A 27,810-nucleotide genomic window follows, 5' to 3' on the forward strand; every position below is an offset into this window, starting at 1 on the left:
GAACAGGGGTCACCAACTTGGTCCCCAGGAGTGCCGTTAAGCCTGCCAAAGGTTTTTAGAAAGTGGCCAGGGCTAGGTGGAGCTTCTGGAAATGTGACACTGATACTGGAAATTTGATTGGCTGTGTGACTTTTGTAAAATGCTACTTTGGCTGCAGCTGCCACAGCACAAGGCTCTTCATTGTTTAACTGAAGGTAAGCTTTGGCAGCCATTTTGTGGCTGGCTCTCCCTCCTGCAACAACCATTTTGTGGCTGCACCCACCACAATATATACACACAGATCCCACAGACTCAAGAAAGTGGATCAGTGTTCTGAAAGTTTCATCCCTACTGCAATCTATGTTAGAATTACGACTATCTGAATGAGAATGTTTCTGGAGCAAGTTCGGAAGATTATGAGGCCCATAATATGGGCTCATTCTAGAAACCATAGAAAGTCCCTAGTGCAGAAGTGCTTTTGCTTCTTCTCCCCTCACAACTCAGAGGTCTTGGGGCTTGTAAGATGTGTGTGTGTGGGAGAGAGTCTTTTGTTCTGGAAAAAAATCTCAAACCCAAAAGGGAGGGGGAATAAAAATACAAGTCTTTGCTGTATTTGCAAGATGATTGCACTAGATTCCCCCTCATATCTAAAGTGTTCTGATTCACCATTATCTATTCATCCAGTATGTTTGTAAAGCTATATGCATGATTTAATAACTACCTTCCCTTCAGAGGATAGGAATATACTGCAGCAGAGGTCATTTTTGGCTTCCTTAATCCAAACCACATAGCCTGGAGAGAATGGAATGAAACAATTTCCCCTTCAGCCAAAACTCAGCAAAGTGATACCCAGAGTTTCACCCATCCCTCACTGTGCTCAATATGCATATACATTTCATAAATCATATTGCAAAAGAAGATTGTTGATGCTACTAAAGCAGACTTGTCTGAGCCCTACGCCCCCAGCACCATAGAATATCCCAAAACTTGTTCCCCCTTTTTTGAGAAATAAGTACTATCCCTGCAAAGAAGGTTGTAAACTGAAGAAAATGGCTACGATCTAACAGAGCGCGTATTATGGCAAAAACACATATTGAACTCCTCTACAAATCTCTAATTAGAAGTCAATTGTTATTGTTTTTCCCTCCCTATGTTCCAGCAGGGTTCTACATCCAGGGAAGCAGTCAACTCTTGTATTCAACCCAATAAAAAGCAACACAATCTGAACTGACAATGCCACCTGTTGCTGATTGACAACTGTCTATGTGTCCTGCAGAGTCTGTTCTGTATAGCTGGTTGCCAGGACAGACAGACAAGAAAAGACTGAGCAGGTGGCTAGGAGGAGGCACTGAAGACTGACAAATCTGTCCTGGCTAGGACATTGCCTCCTGTCACTCTGTCTGTACAATGGCCACAATAGCATGAGGCCCTCCCTATTACTTCTCTTAAATTAACAGAAGGGGAAAAAATTAACTGATTTCTTATTGTACTAGAACATTTTTTGATAATCTCTAATTTTAAAATAGCATTTAAGAATGACACCAAACTCTTTCCATCTAAGATTACAGATGCGGTACCTTCAAAACAAATTGATTCTTGGCATCCCTTTCATCTCTCCTTACATTTAACTGGAAAGCTAAAACTGTGTAGTGACCAATTACAGGTTTGGCACACTCCATCTATATTCATGTTCCTAATTTCCAAATGCAATATATGTATCTGAACGAATAAAGCGGCCTATCATATTTCCAGATCATTCTGCCTCACCCAACACTCAGGGCCATGGCTTTCAGAGAGATCTTTCCCAGGATCTGGACCTGCGATCTTTTTACTTGAGGGTGCCAATGGCTGAATTTAGGATCTTCCATGTGCAAATTGTGTGAGCCATAACCCTACTGCAAACCTGAACCTGTTGATTTAACTGGCCCTAAAAATAAATGCTTTCCATTCCATTATGAATTCTTTGAGGAGCATAAAGGGTACATTCCCTTTAAAAACATCCAGTTCACACAAATACTCTGGACATGCATGCATTTACTGCTTCCTGTTTTCAGAACCAGGTTAAATACATACTTGTCGCCCCAGACATTCTGCTGACTTTTTTGTTGTTCAGTGACTGTTGTACCTGGTGTGTGTGTGTGTGTGTGTTTTTTTTTGCTTCCTCCCTCAAGGCACCCGGTTTTTAATGTTGCTGTTGTTTTGTATTAGCTGTTGTTAGTGAGTTTAAATCCTGTCCGTTATTGCTGGAAGGGCTGTTTTTTATTACATAGATCGTTTTGCTACCTGTTTTGACTGGGGGTTCCTGCTTACCTTCTAGTCTCAATATTAACACTCAAGCAAAAGACAGGAGGAGGAAAGTTTCTATATTTATGAGTAAATGGGATGGGCTTTGCAAGAGTTGGGTTCTTTTACAATGAATTACTGTTTACTATTCACAAGTAGAGCAGAACAGATTTACAGATCTTGGCCTTGAAGCGCTGGTTTTACTTTTACGCGTAGAATCTTTTTCCAGCTGCATTGCCCAACTTGGCACGGAAAGACAGTTTTCAGAACTAAACATTTAGAATGGACATGTTCTAAAATAACACTGCCATCACACTGACATCAGTTTCACTGGTGCCTCAAACCTGCAAAAGATGACTGCGGTTGGAACGGCAAGAATTTCGAGCGTCACACTGCAATCTGGCAGCCTGGGTTCAGATCCCCCACTCTGCAGTGAAGCTTGTTGAATGTGGACCGCCCATCCACTCTGCCCTCATAGGGTTAAATGGCAGAGGATAGAATAGCAGGAAAAGAACAATGTCACCTGGAGCTTCTTCTTGGACAATACCTGGGTCATAAAAGTCACTAGACAGAAAAATATGCAAGCAAATCCAATATTCAAGTAAGTTTTTACTGCTTACATAGTATGGAAGTTCTGGCATAAGCCTCAATTTCCAATGCCCATGTTTTCTCTCCTGAATCGCAGGAATCGTAACTTTTCTCTTGAAGACTTTCCGAAGCTAGAATTCAGCAGCATTAGTGTTTATCCGTCATTAAACAGCTGACTATCTTTGGGATTCATTGTCTTCATCAAAGTGTTCCTAGTTGGCTTCAGCCAGTGTTTTGCACAGCGTGACATTCCTTCCTCCAGTGCTTTAGGTCTTTGTCATTAAGTAGTCATGTACAATACAAAAGGCACAGTGAAAAAAACCATTCAAGCTGAGAAGCTATGGGAGAAACTTCAGCACTTGAACAACCCATCCAACTATACATCCTTCTTAAGTCCTTCCTCTTCAAATTCCTTTGATTTTTATACTTCAGACAATCTCCTCTTGTCTTTTCTTGCTATGTCTATCTTTTTACTAAGATTGAACCATAAGGAACCTTTTACTAAGGTTGAACAATAAGCAGCTAGGTTGGTTCGACTGCATTTTCCAGCATCACTTTCAATTCTCCGCACCCCAGGAGTCTCCATCAAGCTCTTTGGAAGCTCCTCTACACTAACGCTCTTGTTGCAGTCAGATACACCCTGTTATGTTTCCTTGATCCATGGTTTCTATCAGAATCCAAGACTTTCTAGAAGACCAAGCATTATTCCTTGCATTCATAAAAGATTTCTTTTAAAAGATGCATGTTATAATTAATGAGCAAGCAAGTCAAGGGAAAAAGTGCGCCCTTTTCATGCGTAATCTCAGGTTCAATTCCTTGCAATGAACCTTCAGTAACAATGCTGAAGACCTTTGTAGAAGAGGATGAAGAATGGCTGTCTGCCAAGTCAGATAATACTAGAAAAAGTGGATCAATGGCCTTGCGCCGTGTAAAGCAGATTCACAGGTCTGTTTCAGAGGACCCGACTGTGGAAGTTAAAGAAAAAAACCAATAACAGTCATACAGTTTTGTCTTAGCCCTATTAACATTAGCTTTCCTTACTCAATTTTTTTTCCCCCAGGCATCTTGATTGTCAAGAAATCAGGACCAAGAGTTTGCGGGCTAAGCCGGTTTAACAGGCAAAACAGCCGACAATCTGTCTGAAAGAACCAAGCTCATTTTCAGCTCTTTTACGATCCACTTGCATATCATGAATGTTAGATAGAGCTCATTTCTGAGGCACCATGATTCAATTTTCATATGTTAAGGGGTGAAAATAAGCAACTGTTTCACTCCCACAGAACGCTCCTCAGCTGTCACACAGTAATGGCTGGAGAACACGGAAAAGATGTCACTGAAAAGAGTCTCCCGAGGCAGCTAATTTTCCCTCCCTGTTGTAACACGGATTGTTTTGAGGGTTTCTGATGGAGGCCTACGTGGAGGAGTGAGATTCCGAATGTGATTTCCTTAAGCCACATGGTGAGTACCCATCGAACATTAAGACAAGAGGACATTGCCACAGAAAAGATGCTCTGAGTGAGTCCATGGAGCATACTACACTGTGAACGGGAGGGAAACACCATTGAAAACAGCTTGAGCTCTTTGCCGCTGGAACATATACTTACAACTCCTGGCTTCTGTTCTTTTTTTTTAATTCTGATATTTATTCTGATACAGGTTCAACAGTGGGACATGGAAAAACACAATAAATTTGCAAACATGTTCTTATTTGAGTTGCCATCAACATTTTGCCAACAGCAAAACTCATTTGGAATACAGATACTCCCCAGGGAAAATTTCAAAAGACAGCTATTAAAGATATTTGATAGGACTAGCAGAATTTCTCAGGGGAGAAGGGAATTGTATATCCAGGTTTTTGGTAAATATATTTTCACAGGCTCACAGTTCCCAATATTGATAACCTTGACAAACCTGTCACTCAAATTCAGTTTCCCTCTGTAATCCAGGAAGATTAGAGACCTCCCTTAAAGGGACGAGCGAACAAATCCTTACCCATTGTTGTTCCTCTATATATTTATGAAATAGCCTAGGGGGTGGGACATGTCTGGCTGTCCAAGTTGGAATAGGGCCAATCAGGGTACAGCCAGCTTTGCCCTGATTGGCCTTGCCCCTGCGGCTCCCGCCCTCCGGTCTTGGACTCTAGCCTCTTTGCTCTTAGATGCCTCAGTGCCTGAAGCCAGCAGCAGGTAAGGGGAGAGGGCCCTGGGCAACGGGTCGTGGTGGAGGGCTTGCTACTGAGGGCCTCTTGGCCTGCTAGGCTGGGCCTGCTGATGAGGGCCTCCCGGCCTGCTGACTGCTCGTTAAGGACTGCTAAGGAACTGACTAGCTGACTGCTAAGGAGCTCTATCGGCCCTGCTAATGAGCTGCCCATCCCCCACCCGCCCCACTTGATCTGGCTGCAAGTTGCCGCCCAAGGCCACCTTAAGCTGCCTGGCCAGGTGCCAGGGGAGGCGACCCTTTCAAGGCCCATTCTTAGGAACGGGCTTTGAAGCTAGTATATTATAATAATACTTTAAAGCACTAGAAGCATCATTCTCCAATAATTAAAAATAGTACACCAGCACATGAAATTGCCTTATATTAAGTAAGACCATCAGTACTGTCTGACCAGCAGCCACTCTCCAGAGACTCAAATCATGAATACATAAAGCTGCCCTATGTAGAATCAGATCATTGGTCCCTCAAGGTCAGTACTACTTACTTCAGGGGTGGCCAAACTGTGGCTCTCCAGATGACCATGGACTACAATTCCCATGAGCCCCTGCCAGGGGGGTTGGCCATTCTTGGTCTACTGAGACTGGCAGTGGCTCTCCAGGGTATAAGGAAGAGATCTTTCACATCACATACTAGCTCTTTTTAAACGGGAGATGCCAGGAACTGATGCCTTCTGCATGCCAAGCAGATGTTCTTCTACTGTGTCTGGTTTTTCACATCATCTACTTCCTTATGCTTTTAGTTTGCAAATCCTGAAGGCTGAAGCTGGGGCCTTCTTCATGGATAGCAGATCCTCTGAGCCAAAGCCTCTTCTTATTAATATTCCCCACCCATTTCATAGAATCATAGAATCATAGAGTTGGAAGGGGCCATACAAGCCATCTAGTCCAACCCTCTGCTCAACGCAGGATCAGCGTTTGTGAAATTGCAATCCACAGTTCTCCTCTTAAGTGCAGCTACAAGACTCAATTCGAATACTTTGAAGCAAAACTTGGAGAACATGAGTGTGCCGTGACTTCTGTGGAACAGAATGCTCCTATCCTGCCCTTCCAAAAGAACCATAATAATACAAAGTATTCAAGGAACTACAAAAGTCCAAAACAGCAACTGAGATTGCAGATAGAACTCAGCGTGAGATACCAGAGCCTCAAGCAAACAAGCAATAGAAGGAGGATAACAACAAAATAATATACTGCAAGAGATTCTGAATAGAACTACTCTTTCTCATTGAAAATGTTTGTGGTTCTGAACATGCTGACAATTGGCAACACTCAGCGAAGGAAGAAGAGATGCGTACATGCATTAAGCAGTGAGCCTTTACCTATTTATAGAAAATGGAGCAACTGTCTTGATAAGAGATGCCTTTGCTCCCACTTTTGCAGCTTCCACGGCTCCTCGTCCCCTGTACTGTACAGTTTCTCCATAGCTGACGTAAGGCTGGTTGTAAACAATAATCTTGCCTTGTGCTTCTTCAGCTCTTTGGTGTAACTCATCAAAGGAGGCCACCACTAAAACTTCAGCCGTAATACCTGGAATTGAAAAATCACAGAGTTATAGATGGGTGCAGGCCAGAGATGCTATTGGGTGCCCGACAGGAAAACATCAGTGACAGTTTTATTTATTTAAAACATTTGTATCCTGCCCAGTTAATGACCTCAAGATGGCCCCCTCCCAAGAACAGGCATGGAGGCCAATGGACACGGCACAAAGGTGGATTGCTCATACAAAGTTCTGATTCATTTTACTGGGATTTGTACAAGAGAATTTTCTAGCGGAATGGGCTCTCTTGCCTACTCGGCTGCTTATAAGAGCACCCAAAGATATCGCTTGCATCAACTTCATTATGGTTCTGAGACATAGGAAGACACAAGGTGCTACAACATGTCTACTAGAGTTGCCAACTTCACACAGGGAAATTCCTAGAGATTGAGGGGTGGAGCCTGTGGGAGGGAGGGACACCAGCTGGGAATAATGTCATAGCCCACCCTCCCAAGCAGCCATTTTCTCCAGGAGGTGGGCATTTCAGTGCCTGAAGCGGCTGGTCACTCCTAATGCAGCCAGCACAGTGCCGCGGGGGGGGGGGGGGGGAAGGGAGTAAGCACAAGTGTCAGCGTGCCGGTGGGCGCACACAAGCAGGTGCCGCGCATGTGTGCACCTGCCAGCGCGCTGACACCCACACCTCCCCTTTCCCCCCCCCCCCTGCGGCGCTGGTTGCGTTGGGAGCAACCGGTTGCTCCAGTTCCCGAAGCGCTCAACCCTATGTCATGGTCACCCCAGCTCATGACATTTTGGGCACTTGGGGGATCCTGCTCCTCATCGTACACCCCTCCCATTTCCCAAGTGCTTGTTACACTCTCTGGCCCTGGAGCAGTCTGGTTTCTTATCGCTCTCTGTGTGTTTTGACTGCTCTTCCTGCTGGAGGTGATAAATTGTAAATCTGACTTTAGCTTTGAAGAGGGCCACTTTATGCAGGATCACAAACTGGGTGAAAACAACTGGCATGGAGGCAGGGCCGAGCTAAGCTCTAAATATTTTTCAAATTTTGTATGCAGTCAGTTTCAGAAACACGGCATTTTGTGTAGCAGTTAGTATGTCTCTCCAATCAAGGACCGAAAGTTCTTACAATCAAGACTCAGAGTTGCCTTCTTGGGGAGAGTTGCCGTGGGACCTGACACCCTGCCCTCTGGAGATGAGTCGTGATCCAGATCTCTGGGTCCCTCTGGGAGGTTGGCAAGCCTAATGCCTCTATCTACTGCATGTGTTCATAGACAAGGAAGACAGAGGAAGCCAGGGGCTACATTTGGCCTGCCAAGACCCTCTTCCAGTAGAGTCTTTGCCTCCTGGCTGGCCAACTGCAGCATAGTGAACTCTGGGGAACTTCTGGGGAGTGGGGGATGAGGGCAATAATAATTAAAAGGTTAGATGATGTGGCTTAACAAGGTCTATGGTTGAGGCCAGTATAGCCAGGGAGATCTGCATGGCCCCCTTTCCAGGACAGGGGTATGAGTGGCGGTTGTGAATGCCATCTGCACCCTCTTCCCTCCCCCTCCTCTATGGGATGTTTACTGGAGGGATTGAGGCTAGTGGGGTTTTTTGTTTTCCCCTGTGTCTTCTTCCTTTTTGTGGTTTCTGACTAATGAATTGTGATTTTTATGTTTGGGGGTTTAATGGGGTTTTTATGGGGGTTTTATTCAGACATATGTAACCCACCATGAGCCACCTGGAAGTGGCAGGCAATAAATAATAAATAATAAATAATAAATAATAAATAATAAATAATAAATAATAAATAATAAATAATAAATAATAAATAATAAATAATAAATAATAAATAATAAATAATAAATAATAAATAATAAATAATAAATAATAAATAATAAATAATAAATAATAAATAATAAATAATAAATAATAAATAATAAATAAAAAGGTGCACAACTATATGCTTTCAAAACATTGCCACTATACTGTAATTGGGGGGGTGGGTGGGGGGTTCTTTTCTTGGCTTTGCTGCTGAACAACCTGAGCAATCATTACAAAGGACACAAGGCCTCCAGGAACCAGCTCAAATAAAAACCATTTAAATTAATCCAGCGTCTTTCTTAGAATGCAGTTTTTGGGCACGATGTGCACATCCTTTCTTTTTAAAAAAGCCACCAGAAAGCTGACTGTGGAAACGGCTGTCAGTAGGCAGAAACAACTGTCAGAAGGCTTTTTGAAAAAGTGGAGATCTCCCACTTTTGAATTTCCTGCACAAACAAACTGTTCAGTGAAGGCAAGAGAAACCTCTAAAAGCATTTCCTCTCTGCTTACCCGCAGGCTGGGAGAACAAACACATGTTTATTGGTAACGGTGGTAACCATTATTTTAAGCTTTTTTGCTATCATTGCACATACATTTTCACTGAACATTTCATTTGGGACACGCATTGCATGGCTTTTATGGCATCGTTCACAAGATGACCACAACGCTGAAGATCCAATCTTGTGGATTTGTCACAGAGATAAATGGAAACTGTTCAACGGTGAGAAGTAGACTTGGCTGCTAAATATAGAAGTAATAATAATGGGGGCCTGGAATTCTACCTCTATGCATTTCACCTAGAAGCCGCAAAACACATCAGTAAAAGGGAAAAGCAGGTCTCCCCTACCCCCATAGGCTCTGGAAAGAATGAAAAAGAATCAAAGTCTGTCTGAAACTCTTTCACGTAATCCCAATTGCAGCTTTAGCTAGGTTTTTAAATCCAGGAACCAAGTTTGTTGAGTTCTACAGATGATACCACTGTATACAGTAAGCTGATGCTGCTGGCTCTGAATGCCCGCTATAAATTATTCCAGCCATAGATCCACATGAGTTGCCCACTTGCTTTGTACTAGCATAGTTCAGGATCAGATATATGCACAGAAGTGAGGAGCTTTCTGACACAGCAGAATAACTAGCAGTACCATCCTTAAAACCACATTCTTGAGAATGTCCAACTGAGTAGACCCAAGTACAATTCTGAGTAGACTTGCTAAGACCCAAACAGAGTTACACCTTTCTAAACCCATTTATTTCAATTAGAGTTGCCAGCTCCAACTTGGGGAATGGGAGGAGTGCTGGAGCCAGTTGGAATTTGGACGGGAGGTCCCTCAGCTGGGTAAAAAGCCACAGGGTCCACCATTCAAAGTGGCCATTTTCTCCAGAAGAACTAATCTTTGTCATCTGGAAATCATATCTCTAGGCTTTACTTGGAGGCTGGCAACCCTAACTTATGGGCCTAGGAAGTGTAGAACTCCATTTAGCATTACTCTGTAAGAGACCAAACCACCATCTGATTATTTCAGGTCCAGATGCCGTCTCAGCGCAGAATTTACTAAATGGCTTTGGGCAAAACATTGCATTTCTCTCAGCGCCGGTAACAGTGATGACGTAGCTTGCAGGATTGTTGCAAAGATTAGTACAAGAATATGTCTGGAATGTACTTTGAAAGTTTAAAAGCAATCCATAAATGCTATTATTGACATAACCATCATTAGGACCTGGCAGGTTTTGATGGACTGTGCTCTTGAATAGCTCTGTTCCTCTTTATTTGGGAGAACATTATGGGTGCTGGTTCATCATCTCCAGAATCCTGCTCTTTTCTTACTTTGGGCTGCATATGATACAAGGCCAAGGGGTGAGGATATAAACAAGAAGGCAATATGAAGTCCAGTGCTGCAGTTATTTTTATGTTGTCCAATCCCCTTTCTCTTATTTTATCTGATTCTGATCTTGCACCATCATTATTTACCCATGATGGGTTTACTCACAGTGTATAAAGGTGAGCTGACTGAGACCTAAGCCAGATCACTTGGAAATACTAATGGATTGGAGGTTACCATGAAATTGTCCAGATGGATGCTATAAGAGAAACTAATCTGCAGATCATCAGACATTTCTAGATACCAAGTTTGGGGAGAGAAGATGAGCCGATTTTTTTGTACTCTGCTTTTTACTACCCAAAGGAATCTCAGAGGGGCTTGCGATCAACTTCCCTTCCTCTCCCCACAACAGACATCCTCTGAGGTAGGTGTGTCTGAGAGAACTCTGAGAGAACTGTGACTGGTCCAAAGTCCCCAGCTGGCTGCATGTGGATGAGTGGGGAATCAAACCTGGTCCTTCAGATTAGAGGCCACTGCTCTTAACCACTAAACCAAGCTGCAGGGGAAGTGACTCAATGGTAGAACATCTGCTTGACATGCAGAAGGTCCCAGGCTCCATCCCCAGCATCTCCAGTTAAAAGGTCCAGATAGTTGGAGGTGTGAAAGACCTCTGCCTGAGACCCTGGAGAGCCTCTGCCAGTCTGATTAGGCAGTACTGATCTTGGTGGACAGATGGTTTGATTCAGTATCAGGCAGTTTTGTGTGTCCATCCATTCTAGACCAAATGCAATCCTAAATGAAGTCACACCCTTTCTAAAAACCACTGAAGCCAATGGGATACAGAAGAATTGGTTCTGAAGCCAATGGGATGCAGAAGAATTGCAAACCACACACTGGTTTTCTTCTATTAGATATGTTGTTTCAAATGTTTCAAGAGAGACTGGGGAGAGACTGGGGCTTTTTCTTCCAGGAATAGAATAAGAGAGGTGAGGAAATTCTAATTGGCTGACTGTCCTGGCTTCCAATTTTACCCTAAAGTGCCAAACATGCCACATTTGAGCACCAAGTGCAAAAATCTACCGCTGTTATTGCTGGCATGTAAGTGGATGAATTGAGAGGCTCCAGCTGCTCCAAATGAAGAAGAGTTTCAACCATATAGCGAAGAAACGTCCCAGTGACAGGATCATTCTAAAGGCTGGAGGGATGCCAGTGGAAACGAAGCCAGGTATCTTCAGAAATTTCATTTTCCACTAGAAAAATCAAGGTCTCCGCAGGCTGGCTCTGCAATCTGCATGACATATCAGCTCCGGCAACAGATGAGCAGGACTGGCAGCAGGTAATTCATCCCAATGTGCCATTTATATACAGCATGGAGAGATACAACATAATAACATGTGCTCATGATTGCTCATCAAGGGGAGGAAGAACAGTGGCTCTCTTTGAGAGTTCCTTGCTGCATTAATGAAGGCACACCCCCACCCCCAAGGAGGTCTCAAGATGCTTGCTCTTTTTCCAGGCTTGCGCCTAACAACTCTGCCAAGGCTGATTTAAAATGCGATTCTCGCTCTGAGTTTTCTAAGAGTAGAACGCCAGCATTATAAACAGGAAAATACGGACACACAAAAATGGCACAGAGAAAAGGATGCTGGGGGTTCTAACTATGATCAATCAGAATGAACATTTCCATGTTACCCATTTTCAGCCTTTGACCACAAAGCACAGCTATAGTGTTCTGATGCTTAAGGTAAGAGCTAGTGGAGATCACAGGCAAACACAGGTGACTTGAAGGGGCCCTGTTTCTTTTACAAAAGTGCCATTTCATGAGAGCACACCCCCCTCTCCCATTATGACTGCCTGAGGAGGTGAAATGAGTCAAGTAGCACAGATAGGGTGATTTTTTAAATGGCAGTCCCTGAATGTCCTCCCCACACTGGCTCACCCCATTCAAAGCTTCAGGGCACAGATGAATGCATCCCTTCTTAGCTAGTTGAGCTGTTTCCCTTCTTTCTGTATAACTGGTTTTTCTCTTGTCTTTCCTTCCCTTTGAATCACTGCACTTTTTGAATGGGGACTGTTGCATAGTGAATCTTAATAATGCTCTTCTATTGAGGATATGAGAGTTGTAATGTGAGCTACTTTACACACTCCTGTGACCTTATTGACCTTGGACCTAATATTAGTAACAGATTCTTGTAGTTCTTTTCAGTTTTAGTTATTGATATTGTACATTATTTCATGGGGGAAAGTCAGGGTATAAACAATTCTGACCAACAAACTTTGTCAGAGCATGCTCAGTGGGTGAGGACAGGGACTTGTTTGTGGTGGCACTTCAACTTTGGAAACCTCTTGTGGTGGCTATTTGTTTGGTGCTCTGCTTTAGGCACCAGATCTTCTTTTTCTAACCTTTAGGTTGATTCCCATCCCAAATAGTTCTTACCATTCTGAACGGCTACTACTTACCATTAGATACTTTGAAAATGATTTTCAAGTTGTTCTGTTTTGCTGTTACTGCTTTAACGGCTGTCATCTAAATTGTTTATTATTGTTAAGGTAAATTATTTGCTATCGCTTTTATTATGTTTATGGGTTTTGATGAGATTTATTACAAGTGGGATGTCACCCCAGGAGCCTGTAATATTGAGAAAGTGGGTAGAAATATTCTGAATTAATGAATTGGCAATGTTAGTAGTGATATTTCTAAACCACCTTGAATTTAGGAAAGCCCATATAATTTGCCTTAAATAAATAAATACATTTTCAATGGAAACATCTTCTGCTTTAAATAATGGTGGCTGAACAGAAATAATGTTTTTCTCATCAGCAAAATGGAATAAAGTGGAAAACACAATCTTGGAAGAGAAGGGAATTATGGAGGAAGACGTTTTCCTTAATTTATATTGGCTCTGTCCCACCTTATTGGAAACTTCTGCAAGTATTAGCAACTAGATCCAGCATAATGACTTTCTTCCATAGAAGAACACTTGCGCAACAATCAGGATGAAAACTTCATATAGATTTTTCAGAAAACATCAATGAGCAGACGAAAGCTTTCAGATGTGCCAAACAATAACACTTCCTTGATATCTTACTTGGATATGGACATCTTGGGCAACTAGACAGCAGCATACTAGAAGAAAAATATTTATTTACTCTGAATTTTCTTCTTCTTTAAAATATTCATATCCCCCTTATTTCCTTGGCTCAAGGTGACCAGCGGCACAACCACGAATTACAATGACATAAAACAAACAGCAAATAAAAACAATGCACAGATATCTTTTTTTAAAGCTAAATTTGTGAGACCCACCTGAAAATGCCCTCTGAAACAGAAGTGTCTTTCAGAACATAGCCAGAAGAGGCCCCCGCTGCACCCACCTTGGAAAGCCATTTCAGAGGACTGGGCTTACATCAAAGAAGACTTAGCTCAATGGTCCATGATCTTTCTGAGCCTGTGGCACCTCTAGAATTCGGACACAGAGTGGTGTGTGCAGCTGGTGCGATATTCATACATAGAAAAAATTCAAGTGCAGTGGAGAAGAGGGCTAATTTTAAAAATATAGTGGGAAGGAGTGCGAAAGACTGCCAACAAAGCAATGTTGTTTTCATTAGCACAGTCAATCAGATCTCCAGTGGCCTATTAGAAGCTCTGCTATGTAAAAGTTCCACTTGGCTCCACCTACTTTATGGAAACACTTGGTGGGTTCCACGTACGGTGTTGGTGGGCACTGCTGCTCCCAGAGACACCATGCTGGCAACCCCAGATCTAGTTGTTCCTGTACAGACAGTCTTGTATTTGTGGAGAACAGAAGGGGGTTTCACCAAGACAGATGCAAAACACCTACCGAGACACTTATCCTGATGCCAATGGGATGCTTTATACTTTGCTTCCAGTCGCCATCACCTAGCCAGACCAAGATGAGCCCCCGTAACACTGCATCCTGGAGATAACAATAGACACAGAAGACGCTATGCTCCAGCAGTGTGTTGATGCCCTTGTCCTACTGCTGTCTCAAGCAGTTGATTGGGTAAGCTGGCCCAAAAACAAACCATGATTAAATGGCCTTGCTGAGATATGGGGAATATCAAAAAGGCTCCCATACATGGAATGAGAAGATGCAATGTACTCTGTGCACACATATAACCCTCCTCTTACTCTATCAAATACCAAATACCATCTCCATTAGCCAACACATTATACTACTTTTCCTGGCAAGCTTTTAGCATAAAGAAGAAATACAAATTAAAATACAATATAACAAAAATAAAATACAGAACATAGCTGCGCTAGAACCACTCTGATCATCCAACTTGCTGAAGAAGAAAGTTCTTACTATTGTAGGCAACCTGCAGGCAGAGTCTGGAGTTCTCCCAGGGTCACAATTGATCTCCAGACTGTGGAGATCATTTTTCCCAGAAAAAAATGGCTAATATGTGGGGTGAACTCTTTGGCATCACATCAGGGTTGCCAGGAATCCCCTGACAGGGACTGGGGAGAACTTACTGGGAGCAAAGATTAGGCCAGCATTGGCAGCAACATGGTAAATTCATCACATTGCCAGCAATACAAGGATGCTCTGGTATTTGAGCAAAAATTCGATGGTAGAATGCATTTTTACCATAGAGTTTTCCAGAGCATCTTGGTGTTGCTAGTGATGTGATGATGGCACTTGCGGAGGGAACTGGAATAGCTATCACTGTGTTGCTGGTAATGCAGACCTATGTTTTCTTTACTGCTGGTAAATTCCCAACTGGCCAACTGACTGGCATCAGGGGTGGGGTCCCAGAGCAGGGGACCCCCAGTGTCTGATGGGGGCCTGACAACCCTGCATCACATTCCTACTGTGGCTGCTCCCTCCACACTCTCCAGAATTTTCACAAGTTGGTTTTCATAACCCTAACTTTCCAGAACAATGCAGAAATAAATTGTCTAATTTCTTCAGGAAGGAGGCACTGTATTTCTGGCATTCCAACTGCTAAGGCCCTGCTTCAAGCCATCCTTTTCTTAAGACATGATGCTGCTAGTCAGACAGACCTCAACTGCTGGACAGTCTCATTTATATTAGACTCGGGTGCAACACAGCAATTTAGAAACTAGAAAGAGGTAGATAAAGAAGCAGAACCAAACTGGACTGATCACTCTTTGATAAGGTTGACCCACGCAATTTTATCCTAGATCAAATGAATGAACAAAATAGCTCTTCTAAATGAATCTTGGTTACCTTCTGGAGGAGTTGCAACGCTACCACCAAGCCCCAAAATGGCGATGCTGTGATTGCGAGGTTCCACCATCATTGCTGACTCTTTCCCCCTTACCCAGTGGGGGATTTTGACAGGTTCCAAGTGGACATTTTCCAGGCCATCCATCCTCAAGGCTTTATACATGTACTTGATAGCCAAGTCTAGGTTTTTCGAGCCACTTAATCTTGGTCCAATAGTGTCCACAAAAAGTGCAAGCCTTTCATAGGATCTATTCTGGGCCCTACCATAAACAGCAAGGTCGATAATTTTCTTGGCAATGTCTGAATAGCCAGCTATTTCCTTCTTCAGGTCTTCAAACGTTCTTTGGTAGCCGTCATCGTCTCTGCTTAATGGGTTCCCTTTACTTTGAGGAAATAGGAGCACGAAGGCTAATAAAAACAGAAGCTTCATTTTTTCCTCCACTCTGTTTTCACTCATCAAGCTGCAGGAGGAAAAAGACAACATTAAATCACTCGGCAATACTCCAGTTTTGAAGTGTGGAGCATGGTAGCCTGTTAAAGGGGAAAACCAATTCAATCAAGGTTTGTCGTGTGAAAGTGAAGTGACAGCCGGTCGAGCAATTTGTGGTGGCCGTTACTGAAGCCAAATGAGAAAGACAAGAGCCCAACACACGTTTTACTGCTGTTTAAAGGAATTCTATTGGAATGCAATAATCCCCAAAGGAACAATACTCTGGCTAAATTCCACTTACAAACATCAATGGAAACATGGCTTTTACTGCACTAGTTAGCCTCAGCTCTGGTTCATGCTGAGGTCATAATACTGTGCTTGGGATACAGGTGGGAGCTCACATGATCGGAAGGCCACAGCCATTCTCCCTAGAATTTACTTTTCTATGTAGAAAAATCCTTTGAAAATCCAAAGTTCTCAGTTACCCAAAGTTTAAAAAAAAACCTGCTGATTTGTTAGAACACTACTACCCTACACTACTGTATAACAGACTTGGGGGGGGGGGAACTACTTTAAGCATCTTCTTATCTGGGTATGAGTACCCATTGAGGTACCCAAGTAGTACTCAAGGAACATTTTAGAACATAAAAGATGTTCCACACAGCCATGCTCTTGTTTGCCTTATCAGTGCTGTCCGAAATAGCCTTGTGGCTGTATCAATAACAGAAAAACCTGAATTCTGGAAACCCAGAGGGGGGAAAAACATAAAGAGCTTGATTGCCTGTGAGAGTTCCTTCACAGAAGGAAGGCTGTGGAAAGATTCTTCCCTTCGCCTAGCAACTTGGCCGTGCCTTGTTAGGGACATCTTCCATTTCAACCCACCTTACCACTGCTTTAAATTAGTTCTGGGTCTCTGCTCTCCAGGGACTCGCTCCCCTTAAAACAATTTGTCACAAATTGAAATGAGTAAAATGACATGCCTGACCCCTTGGAGTCTGGAAGTCTTTGAAATGCTTACAAGGATCGTTTTCTAACAGAAAACAGAACTAAGAATTAAGATGCAGAATGCATATAAAACACTCTTTATTGTTATACATAAAAGGGGACACAGCCATTATCCATTCCCTTTAAAATTAACCAAACTGCAATTAGAATACTAAATATCCTGCAAAGAACAGGAAGGAAAGAAAACAGAGATATATCTAAATCAATATTTTAGAGACTTTTTAACAAATAAGATCTCACACCGGAACATTTTTTTCTGATGAACTGAACACAGCCCCTTCTCTGTTTGTTTGTTTTTTTAATCCCTTATAACCCTTATTAAGAGCTAATTATAATTGTCATAAGAATAAAGCAATCTTATCTTTAAAGAATTAATCCCAGATGCAAAACTGAACATTATTCTACAAAGAATAATATTCTCAGCATCAAGTTGTTCTATGCAGGGGCGGACTGGTAATTAGTTCATGTTTTCAAAAGTGCTTTGAAATGGCATAGGTTTCATATATTTCTTTTTTTAATATGGGCAAAACTGAGATGGTGCAGAGGAGAGCAACAAGGATGACCCGGGGGCTGGGTACCAAGCCCTATGAGGAAAGGCTGAAGGACGTGGGAATGTGATGTTTGTGCATCACCTGGAAGGGACATCAGGAGTGACACTCTGGTTTTGGGCAAAACTCTATAATAGAATTACCTTCTTACCATAGAGTCTGCCCAAAAACCAGAGCATCCCTCCCCCCAAGTGACACAGACATGTCACATTTTTCAAGTTTCTTGCCTGTTTAGGAAGAAGTACCCCCAGTTTCTTAAACCCCTGAAGATGGGGAGAAAGGTGCCAAACCATAGAATTCCAAGGGACTGGCAAACCTAAATTGATACAGAAGACCGGGGAAATAAACAGAGTTGTCAGAGTCTGAGAAAAGAGAAGTTGGGGGGGGGGGGGGGACTTGTACAGAAAAAAGGGCCACAAGCTATTGCTGAAACATAATGATACAACTGCTTAAATGTCAAAATGGAAAATATATATCTCATGGGAAACTTATGTAACCAAAGGCATTGCATGTGTCGAAATTAGGTAATATATGCATAGTTAATGATGAGAATGTCATATATGCATATGTAATGAAGAATGATTACTCAAAAGGTATAAAAGATGGGTGCTTGTGCCAATCAGATGAACTTCTGGGGTGATTGCTTGAAGTTCCCTTTTAATTTAATAAAAGGCCTGTCTGTCACCAGAACCTATTTGTTGTGCTCTTCACTGGGCATGGCATGCCAGACAGGTAGCCCCATTTGTGCTGCACTACTTCTGCCGTCCCCCAGACTAGAATGTTAGTGCCATGCCAGCCAGATTGGGAGCGGAGTTGCCAACTTTGAGCTGAAAAATTCCTGGAGATTTGGGGGTGGAGACTGGGCTGGGTCGGAATTTGCTGTTCAAAGCAGACATTTTCTCTAGCAGAACTGATCTATGGAGCAGAATTGTTCTCTCTTGCCCCAGAGGGACAGACCAGAAACAGCGGGATGAAATTAATTCAAAAGAAATTCCATCTAAACATCCGGAAGAAGTTCCTGACCATTAGAGCGGTTTCTCAGTGGAACAGGCTTCCTTGGGAGGTGGTGGGTTCTCCATCTTTGGAAATTTTTAAACAAAGGCTAGATAGTCATCTGACGGAGAGGCTGATTCTATGAAGGCAAAGGGGTGGCAGGTTACAGTAGATGAGCAATTGGGATGTGAGTGTCCTGCATAGTGCAGGTGGTTGGACTAGATTACCCATGAAGTCCCTTCCAACTCTATGATTCTATTATTCTATAATTCTACGGTACTCTGGAGTTAAAATTCTAGGAACTGATCTCTAGAGTTTGGAGATCAATTGTAATTCCAAGAGATGTCCAGGCAACACATGGTAGTGGACCACCAAGGACGTTATGTCAAAAATCAGACATTAAAAGGAAAGTGGGAGGCAAATGAAGGGCGATAAGCAGTACTTTGGATTTGGGGCACTCCACAAAACTTACAGGAATCTATTATAAGACAGGGAGTGTGGAGAAGTGCAGAGAAAAAAATGTCTCTGTTGGCTTCCTTTGTTTCTTATCTTGCTACCCTGAGGAAAAATCCCAAATTCCTGCTGAGGATTTCAGCTATTTCATTCATTCAGACTTCAGTCACACTTGCAACACGGAAAGGCACAGAAGCAATCATGGCGGATGGAGCTGAGACTTGCTGGGCAAGTCTGAGGAGACTGTGGGCAACCAACTGAGAGACAGGACATATACTAGGGTGCTGCCATGGTAGAAATGCTTTTCCTCTGCTTCCAAAGAAACATGTGAGAAGCGTGTGTTTCTTTCATTCCCATATATTGGACCTGCTGGGCAAGTAGGTTGTAACCACCAGGCATGGCAACATCTGGGTGATAGAATAAGTCTTTCTGAGGGCCTAATTAGATGTGATAGGGGAACCCATGTGCATTTATACCTGCGTTTACCTATTCATACCTGATGCAGGGATGGGGAAGTGTCTTTTAAAATAAAGAAATGGTGCAAGTAAGTGAAAATAGCTAAACCCTGCCTCCTCCAGCCTTGTGATTCAGCCCTTTCCTTCTAGCCCAACTTACTTCTGGTACTGGGGAGGGGCAGGAGGAAAATGCTAAAAACAGTGGGGCAGACTGCTATAGGTCAGGAAAGAGGGGTGTGGGGGGGTAGCTCTCCACGTATTCTATCTTGCTTTTAAAAATAGTACCTCCTTGTGTTCTTTTCAGTCACAGTACACATGATTCCCTCCATCACATCTAATTAGGTCTTCCTCTTACAGCCAAAATCCCACTGCTTTGCTCCTTTCTATTCAGCTCTCTGCTCCTTACAAAGAAAGCAAGCACAGCTCCTGTTGTCTCCATCGGCAGACCACAAAATTTACCATTTCCGTGTAAATAATGGGGGGAAATAATGCTGATCTGCACATATTTCACAGGTAAGATAGGAACTGGACTTTGAGAGGGAAACATTTGGACAAGAGAAAAATATTAACAGGGTAATACTAAGCGGTTGGAGTACAAATCAGGCGTTAGAAAACAAAGCGTTGAAGCTGATGTAGCAGGTAACTGAAAATATGAGTCAGAAAGGCATCTGCACAAATCTCCTCTGCTGGAACTACCAGAGAGATCACAATCTCATAGTTTTGTCCCTTCCTTTTATGGTGGACTTCGGAAGCTAAGTAGAGTTGGCTCTGGCTAGTATCTAGATAGAAGATTTCTAAGGAATACAGAGTCTCAATGTAGAGGCAGGCAATATCAAGCACCTCTGAACGTCTCTTGCCTTGAAAACTCTATGGGGTTGTCCTAAGTCCGCTATGACCTGACAGCACTTTCCACCACCAAGACAGACTATCTACACCAGGGGTAGTCAAACTGCGGCCCTCCAGATGTCCATGGACTACAATTCCCAGGAGCCCTTGCCAGCATTCGCTGGCGAATGCTGGCAAGGGCTCCTGGGAATTGTAGTCCATGGACATCTGGAGGGCCGCAGTTTGACTACCCCTGATCTACACTGTGCGAAGGCACAAATAGTGGTCAGGTATGGAAGAAGGCAAGGGAGAGCTTTTGTGCTGCGTAAACTGCCTGGGCCAAAAAGGACCCTCTCCACCACAGAGTGGCATCCCTTGGCCGTTCTGGAAACAAAGAGTCAGAAGGTGTTTCTATTCTTGCTCTCTAAGCATGCATGCATTCTAGCGGGACGTCCGTTCAAACAGTTGCCAAATAATTAATGACTCTATAAGGTACCTGTGACCTAGCAGGTGTAGTTCTATGACCCGCTTGACGATCCTGACTCATGATCATTCTGGAAAATTGATCATGTGACAACACAGATACATTGTGAAGGTTCTTAAAGGTAAAGGTATCCCCTGTGCAAGCACCGAGTCATGTCTGACCCTTGGGGTGACGCCCTCCAGCGTTTTCATGGCAGACTCAATACGGGGTGGTTTGCCAGTGCCTTCCCCAGTCATGACCGTTTACCCCCCAGCAAGCTGGGTACTCATTTTACCGACCTTGGAAGGATGGAAGGCTGAGTCAACCTTGAGCCGGCTGCTGGGATTGAACTCCCAGCCTCATGGGCAAAGCTTTCAGACGGCTGCCTTACCACTCTGCGCCACAAGAGGCTCTTGTGAAGGTTCTTACCACTCCCTAAAACTGAAATCCTGTAGAACCTTTGTCATAAGACATGCAAGCATGGAAGTGATGATGAGGGCATATATTGCACCAAAGTTGCCACTCTGAAACCATTTTGTAGTAATCATACTGATTTTAAATGTAGTGGGTGTGGGGGGACGGACGGACAGGGAAACCTGTTTGTACCCAAGAGGTGCTTAAAGTCTTTGGTGCTGGGATGGAAAATTGAAAAGAAATAGCCACAAACCCACCACATCAAAGTATTTGAACAGAAAGGGGTGGGGAAGGATGATAAAAGGAGGAAGAGTAAGCATCACAGATACAGCCGCCTCAGAATTTATGCATCAATAATGGGCTAAATGGAAAAGACAGGAACACAGGGAGAAAAAGGGCGGCCCGGATGAATGCAGTTTCAGCAGCACTTCTATTTTTATATGGCAGCATTTCTTGAATTCTCAGTTGCCCAACCTAGATCAAAAGAAGCACATCTCATTTGTAATTCACAATGGGAACCGTGAAAAGGGAACAATGGGCTCAGGTTAATAACCACTTAATTGCTAAAAAGTCTCCTAAATCTGTGAATACCGAACAGTTTCCTAACTCTGCTTCGTTTGATTTTCCTCCAAGGAATACAGGAAATCACATATCTAGCAGTACATGTGGTGGCTTGGATAACATTGGCTTAGACTTTAAAAGCCCCAGGGTAAGGGAACGAAACTTGCACGGTACATGGGGGTGTCTGACACAGTTAGTAGCATCTAAGGGTAAGATTGTTATGACAGCTGCGGAATAAATTGGCTCAGAGGTTAGCTGAATGTGCAGTGTAAGAGGAATTACGGGCTTTAAAAAAAAGTTACAGAGTTGTTTCCTCTCATGGAACAAGAGCAGCAAATGCTGAAATTGGAACAAATGAAGACATTTCTCAAGGACTGCTGTTCCAGGTTGCCAGAAATGATCTTTCTGAGCTTTTGGACACAGTCCTACATAGTTTTTGCTATGCCGTTTAGCAGACTTCAGAGATGAATTAAAGTGCGTGTATCCTGCCCTCCCAAATATCTCCCATTCTCTTTTCACTCCCCGGATTCCAATCACAGGACAGCTCAATTTTTTTTGGGGGGGGGGGGAAACTTAAGGGATCTTGAAGAATTCATTCAGTTGCATCTCCTGCCACCTGTTTTCTTGTATATTACAAAGTATGTGTTCTCTATTTTCAACTTTAATTTTTGTTTCCTTTCACATGGACAATGGAAAGTATGATGCACATGCTACAGGAGTATAGGATACAGCAGTTTGCCTCTCTCTCTTTCTAGTACTGGGTATACTGGGTATACTCACAGCTTTTTCTACCACCACCAAGATATAAATGAATAAATGCATCTGTTAAAGTAGTAAAATGAGTTTTCATTTCATAAGGATTTTATTCATTTACTTAACTTCCAAAAATGTTCCATCCCCCCCCCCCCGCAAACAGGAAACAAATATGGCTTCAGAGTTTCCAAAAATATTACATCCATATCCAGAGCAGGAAAGCTTGTAGGTTTGGCTAAAACTGTAACTTGCACCTGAGTGTTTCTGTTTTATCTAATTTTTTGCCACTTTGCCTGTGTTGCTCATTTCTTGTACCGGATTTTTACGCCATTGATACGTTATATGGCAATTTTTGCAAACTTAAATGGACTCCGGGGAATGGTAGAGGACAGGAAGGCCTGGAGGATCATTGTCCATGGGGTCGCGATGGGTCGGACACAACTTCGCACCTAACAAAAACAACATGGCAATTTCACACAGAAAAATTTGACATCAACTCTACCATCAAATTTGGTTATTTTGTCAAGGAAGAAAAATGGCCACAATTTTTATCCTAAGCCCTGAGAAACTGCAAGAGAAATGCAATTTTCAGACTGAACCAGTGTTAAGTCATGAAGTTTGCTATGATTCTGAATTGTTGCCTGTTCGTCTTGGGCTGTGATTCTACCTCTTCAGAAGTCGAGAGACAAAACCACATCTAGGGGATTAGAGAGATGAATTAGAGTAGAATTATCTCATCATTTAGCTCATAGCACCCTTGACCATAACACTGGGAAATCTGTTCCTGGCAACGGGGGTGGGGGGGGGTGTATAAACTTCCCTGTTCCATTGTCAGCTGGGATCTGGCCTTTGCTTCTGTTGCGGAGGTGGGAGATTTGTTAACAATTATTTTTCATATAATAAAGATATGAGATGCTTAATTGCTGCTTGGGAGACGAAGTAGGCTTGTACAGAATCCTGTATGCCTGGGAGTTACACAGTTCAACCTTGTTATATTCAGTTAATTGTTGCCGTGCAATTTACCGCTTGCCCCATTAGAATTACTGTGAATCATTTCAATAGCACTTTTGTTATGCAGCGTTTCATAATGTTCTCAGTATTCATTAGTCTGTGCAGTCGGACAATATGACTCTCGCTCGCAGAGAGGGAAAGGATGTCGAGAGACATTAACTTGACCGCAGTCAATGAATTCATGGATGCATGGGATTCAATCGTAAACATTATCTGCTAAACCTCGTGGGCTTTCAGGGTTCCTGCCATGACCTCACAAACATTTTGGTACCAGCAACATTTCCCATTTGGAACGCAGGGTTTCAGCGATCACAATCATCAGGTCAGATGGTCAGCTGGGCCTGGAAACGACCTGACACGGCATGTGGCCTGACTAAATGGCGGCTGTCTTTCACAGAAGAGTGTTCAATTAAAATAGTTTGAAAGGGCTCAGCCTCCGTGCACACAGATCCAAAATGGAGAATGTTAGGAGATGTCTTTGAGAACGGGAACCCAAGGGACAAAAAAGGGGGGAAGAAGATATCTTCTTAAAGTAGTGAATAGATTAGGGGAGGGCCACAAGTCCTACTAGCCAGGTCCTAAGCCCTGCACTGGGATCATTAGGAGTAAGCCCATTCAGGAATTCAGAAGCCTTAGCTACACCAGTACTGAACTCTGCTCCATTTCCTTTGGGAGTTTACATGGTACCCCAAACCTGGTCTTGTGCTTAGTTGGAAGCAAATGTTGACCCGTTCCTATTAAGTTAACCATACCCCTTAGGCCCAATATGGGGCAGTGGGTATGAGCAGTTAAGAGTGGCAGACTGTAGCCTGGAGAACTGGGTTGATTCCGTACTCTTCCACACAGAGCCCACTGTTGGAAAGAGTGGTATATAAGTGTTGTTGTTGATGATGGTGATGAAGAAGGACCTTGCTGGGTGACCTTCGGCCAGTCACAGTCCTCTCAGGACTCTCTCAGCCCCACCTATTTCACAAGGTGATTGCTGTGTAAGAAACTTGGCGACTCCTTCGGGGACAGAAAAATGGAATATAGAAACCAGACCTTCTGATGATGAAAGTCAACACATCAGTATTTTCTTATAGCAACAACTTGCAATGCCCATTCTCCTGTGCTTCAGCAGCCTCTGCAGAGTTTGACCTTTGATTCCACTAACTGGATCTGTAGAGAACAATGATCACTGAAGAGCATTCATGTAAACCCAATTCGGGTCACCCACCTGTCATTCTATTAGGAGAATTCCTGGTTCTCAGGCTGGCTTCTGACAAACAATATGTTTAGGACTGAGATTAAGGAGTGTTACAGCAGCAGCAGTGCTGGCTTTTATAACCCACTTTTCACTACCCAAAGAAGTCCCAAAGCAGCTTACAAACATCGTAGAATCATCTTTAACCGCTCAGTGATCGGTAACATATTTTGCTAAGGCTGTTGTGGGCGGAGAGTGGGCAGGGCTGGTCCAGGTGAGGGCCCAATCAGAGGGCCTTCTGATTGGGCCCTCACCTGGACTGGCCATGGCAACCTGAGAGTTCTAGCCAGCTGGGAGGCGCTTAAAGGGAGCGTCAGCCACAATTCGGTGGGCTCCGTGGGGGGGGATGGCTTCCCCGGGCCCGCAGAGCGCACCCACTGCCTCCCTGGGGTGCTGGGTGTGCTTGGTGCTCGGGGGGAGGGCTTACAAAGCCCGTTCTTACAAATCCCTCTCCTTCTCCTCCTCCTCCTCCTCCTCCTTCAGGCTAAACTGACCAAGCTCCCTCAGCCTTTCCTCATATGACTTGGTCTCCAAACCCCTCACCAAAGTCCTTCACTTTCTTCCCCAAGGTCACTTAGTCTCACTTCATTATCAGAATCACATGACTGTTGCCATGGTCTTCGAGAACTAAAGTGTAACCATCTTTGACTTTATATAATCAGCTTGTAATGTAGGATTTGCTTTGGCCTTCTGTAAACTGTAATTCTGAACTGGTTTGTTCTTCTTTGCAACATTACCAGACAGTCTTATCTTTGTAAGCCACTGTAGCTAGTGGAACCAAGGTCGAGGAGGTTTGGGTTATCGACTTGGCTGTTTTCCCAGACAGCACCTGGGCTTTGGAGGGGGAACCCTCTCTGGGAGTGAGAACATCTTTGGGCAGCAAACTTTCGGGTAAAGTACTGTATTTTGTAAGTACAAGCCAGTTTCGGCTTTGAATGTCTAAGACGGTGGTCCCCAACCACCGGGCCAAGGCCCGGTGCCGGGCCGCGAAGGCTCTGGCACTGGGCCAGGGCTCCCTGCCTCCGCAGGGCCGCGCCGGGCTGCACATGCACGTTTGCGCCATGCGTGGCTGCAAACGCACATGTGCGGCACTCCCGACCCGGCCGCGCATGGCGGATGTGCGGGAGTGCCACGCATGCATGGCATGCGCGGCCGGGCGATCGCCCTCCCCGCCACCGCCGGTCCGCAGCCTGGAGAAGGTTGCGGACCACTGGTCTAAGGTATTGATCTGCTTGGAAAATAAAGCACTTTCTTTTAAAGACGTAGTTATTTCCAGTCTGTCAACCTGACCCATATCCTCCAAACTGCACTGGGCAGTATCTCGTGTTCCCATATGAATGAGCAGGAAGGGATGTGTCCTTGGGCTTTACAAGTCTTTCCACCCTTTCTGTGATATCCCTGATTCTCGCGCCAGGTAGGCTACCCCATCTCCACCAAACAAAATGATAGCTTTGCTACAGATTAAAGACTCTGCGACTCGCCCCTTTTGAGAAAAGTATTAGCAGGGACACTAACCGGGTGCCAGCCAACTGCAGAAGTGATCTTTGTAAACCAGATGATTCCAGAAATCATTGTTCCACTTGTTTGGAACCTCCCATATGAATTCTTTTACCCACTGGTTTCCACTTCAATGCTATACACCGAAGCACGTACATCATAGCTCACTCTTGGCTGATCTCTACTAGAAAATATTGCTGGCAGCCAAGTGCAAGCCCCTTTCTCAGCTCTCAAAAACACAGACAAATGCCAGCTGTCTGGAGTTATGGCGTGACATAATTTGAATTGCATCCTATTGTGTTAGGAGGTCTTTCTTTGCTTTCCATCGGCACAGAAGCATTTGCGACTGAGGCTAAGCGCTAGGACTAAAAACAGATACTTTATTCCAGACTTGGGGGGCTTGTTGTCAGAATAGCTGTTGGTATATGTGATTTATTATTAACCAGCAGACTGCTCAGATGTATTTATGCTAGCGAGGGACAATATGACTCTTTTGCAACGAATGCATAAAACTATCCCTGATCTCCAGCACTGCATTCCTCGTCTGTTATAGCCTCTAGACCTTCTTATGACCAATGGACCCCAGGCTATTTGGGTATTAGTGCCTCTGTCTACCAGCCAGACACATCACTTAATAACCTTGCCTATCTCAGGAGCTCTAGGGAATCCAAGGCTTAAATTTAACGTAGGGTCAACAACTGCAGAGAGGGACAGATGCTTTATTGTGGCTAAGGAGTGAAAAGTTAGGACAACAGTAAGGACGTGGGATGAAGCAAAAGAGAATTGGACAATACATGGCTATCACCAGCCCCATGGTCCTCCACTCAACAGAAAGATTCTTCTAAAAGTGAGATTAAGATATGAAGCCACCTTCAGCATCAGACCACCAGCCTATCTAGTTCAGTGCTGCTTATGCCAGGCTTTCTCATCTGGGATTTTGTGGAGGGCACTTTGCTCTGTGGGTATGAATTTATTGGTGGTCCCGGGATATACGCCTGGCCTCGACCAGGACCAGGGCTTTTCGGCCCTGGACCCAGTCTAGTGGAATGAGCTCCCGGAAGAGCTACGGGCCCTACGGGATTTGCCAGCTTTCCGCAGGGCCTGTAAGACGTAGCTCTTCCCCCGGGCATATCATTGAGGCCTGAGCGGTTTCTGGTGCTGTCACCTGTGGATCTCTAGTTGAAATCAAATAAGTCCTTTGCTCCCAGTTATAGACCCTGAGAGGGGGGGGGGGGGTATTTATTTATTATTCACCATCTTGATATTGTGTTTTAACTATGTTTTTAATGGGTTTTTATGAGATTTTACTGTTTCATGGCTTTTTGTAAACCGCCGCGAGACATTCGAGGGCAGCGGCAAATAAATATATAAATAAATAATGTTTTTTTTTAAATGTCTTCTACATTAATTGAGCAATATGACCATATATGGTCATGTTGACCCCCTGAAATGGCCAATGATGGGCCTAGAGGGGATGGGAAGGGGATGGGAGCTGGGTAGGTAATGTAAACAACTATGCTTCCCAACCATATTCTGAACTGTCACACCACCTCTGAGGTTTCTCGTAGTCTGTAGCATGTTTGGGGGGGGGGAGGGTTCTCAGAACCTTCCTTAAGGTTCTCTTCTTCTACCTGTCAGAGAGCCTTTTAGTTAGACATAGATATGTGGAGGGGGGAGGGGTGGAATAATTGGAAGGTGAGGAGAAACCAATTCTTTCTTATTTTTAAATATATGTTTTTAAAAAAAATTTCCA

General features: G+C 43.8%; 1 protein-coding gene across 6 annotated transcripts in view; it reads right to left on the minus strand.

Annotated features, from left to right (window-relative positions):
* CPQ (carboxypeptidase Q) overlaps nucleotides 1-27,810 on the minus strand; it is a 179,264-nt gene that overhangs the window by 140,544 nt on the left and 10,910 nt on the right. For all 6 annotated transcript variants that reach the window (XR_013234034.1, XM_077351843.1, XM_077351840.1 and 3 more), the window contains 2 exons: nucleotides 15,407-15,867; nucleotides 6,386-6,593 (listed from right to left, as the gene is read on the minus strand). Coding sequence is in view for 5 of the 6 variants with exons in the window: in XM_077351843.1 (XP_077207958.1) it covers nucleotides 6,386-6,593; nucleotides 15,407-15,867 (669 nt within the window). In the remaining variant the exon portion in view is untranslated. The remainder of the gene's footprint in view (nucleotides 1-6,385; nucleotides 6,594-15,406; nucleotides 15,868-27,810) is intronic.

This window comes from Paroedura picta, chromosome 9 (assembly GCF_049243985.1).
Source record: "Paroedura picta isolate Pp20150507F chromosome 9, Ppicta_v3.0, whole genome shotgun sequence".
Lineage (NCBI taxonomy): Eukaryota > Metazoa > Chordata > Lepidosauria > Squamata > Gekkonidae > Paroedura > Paroedura picta.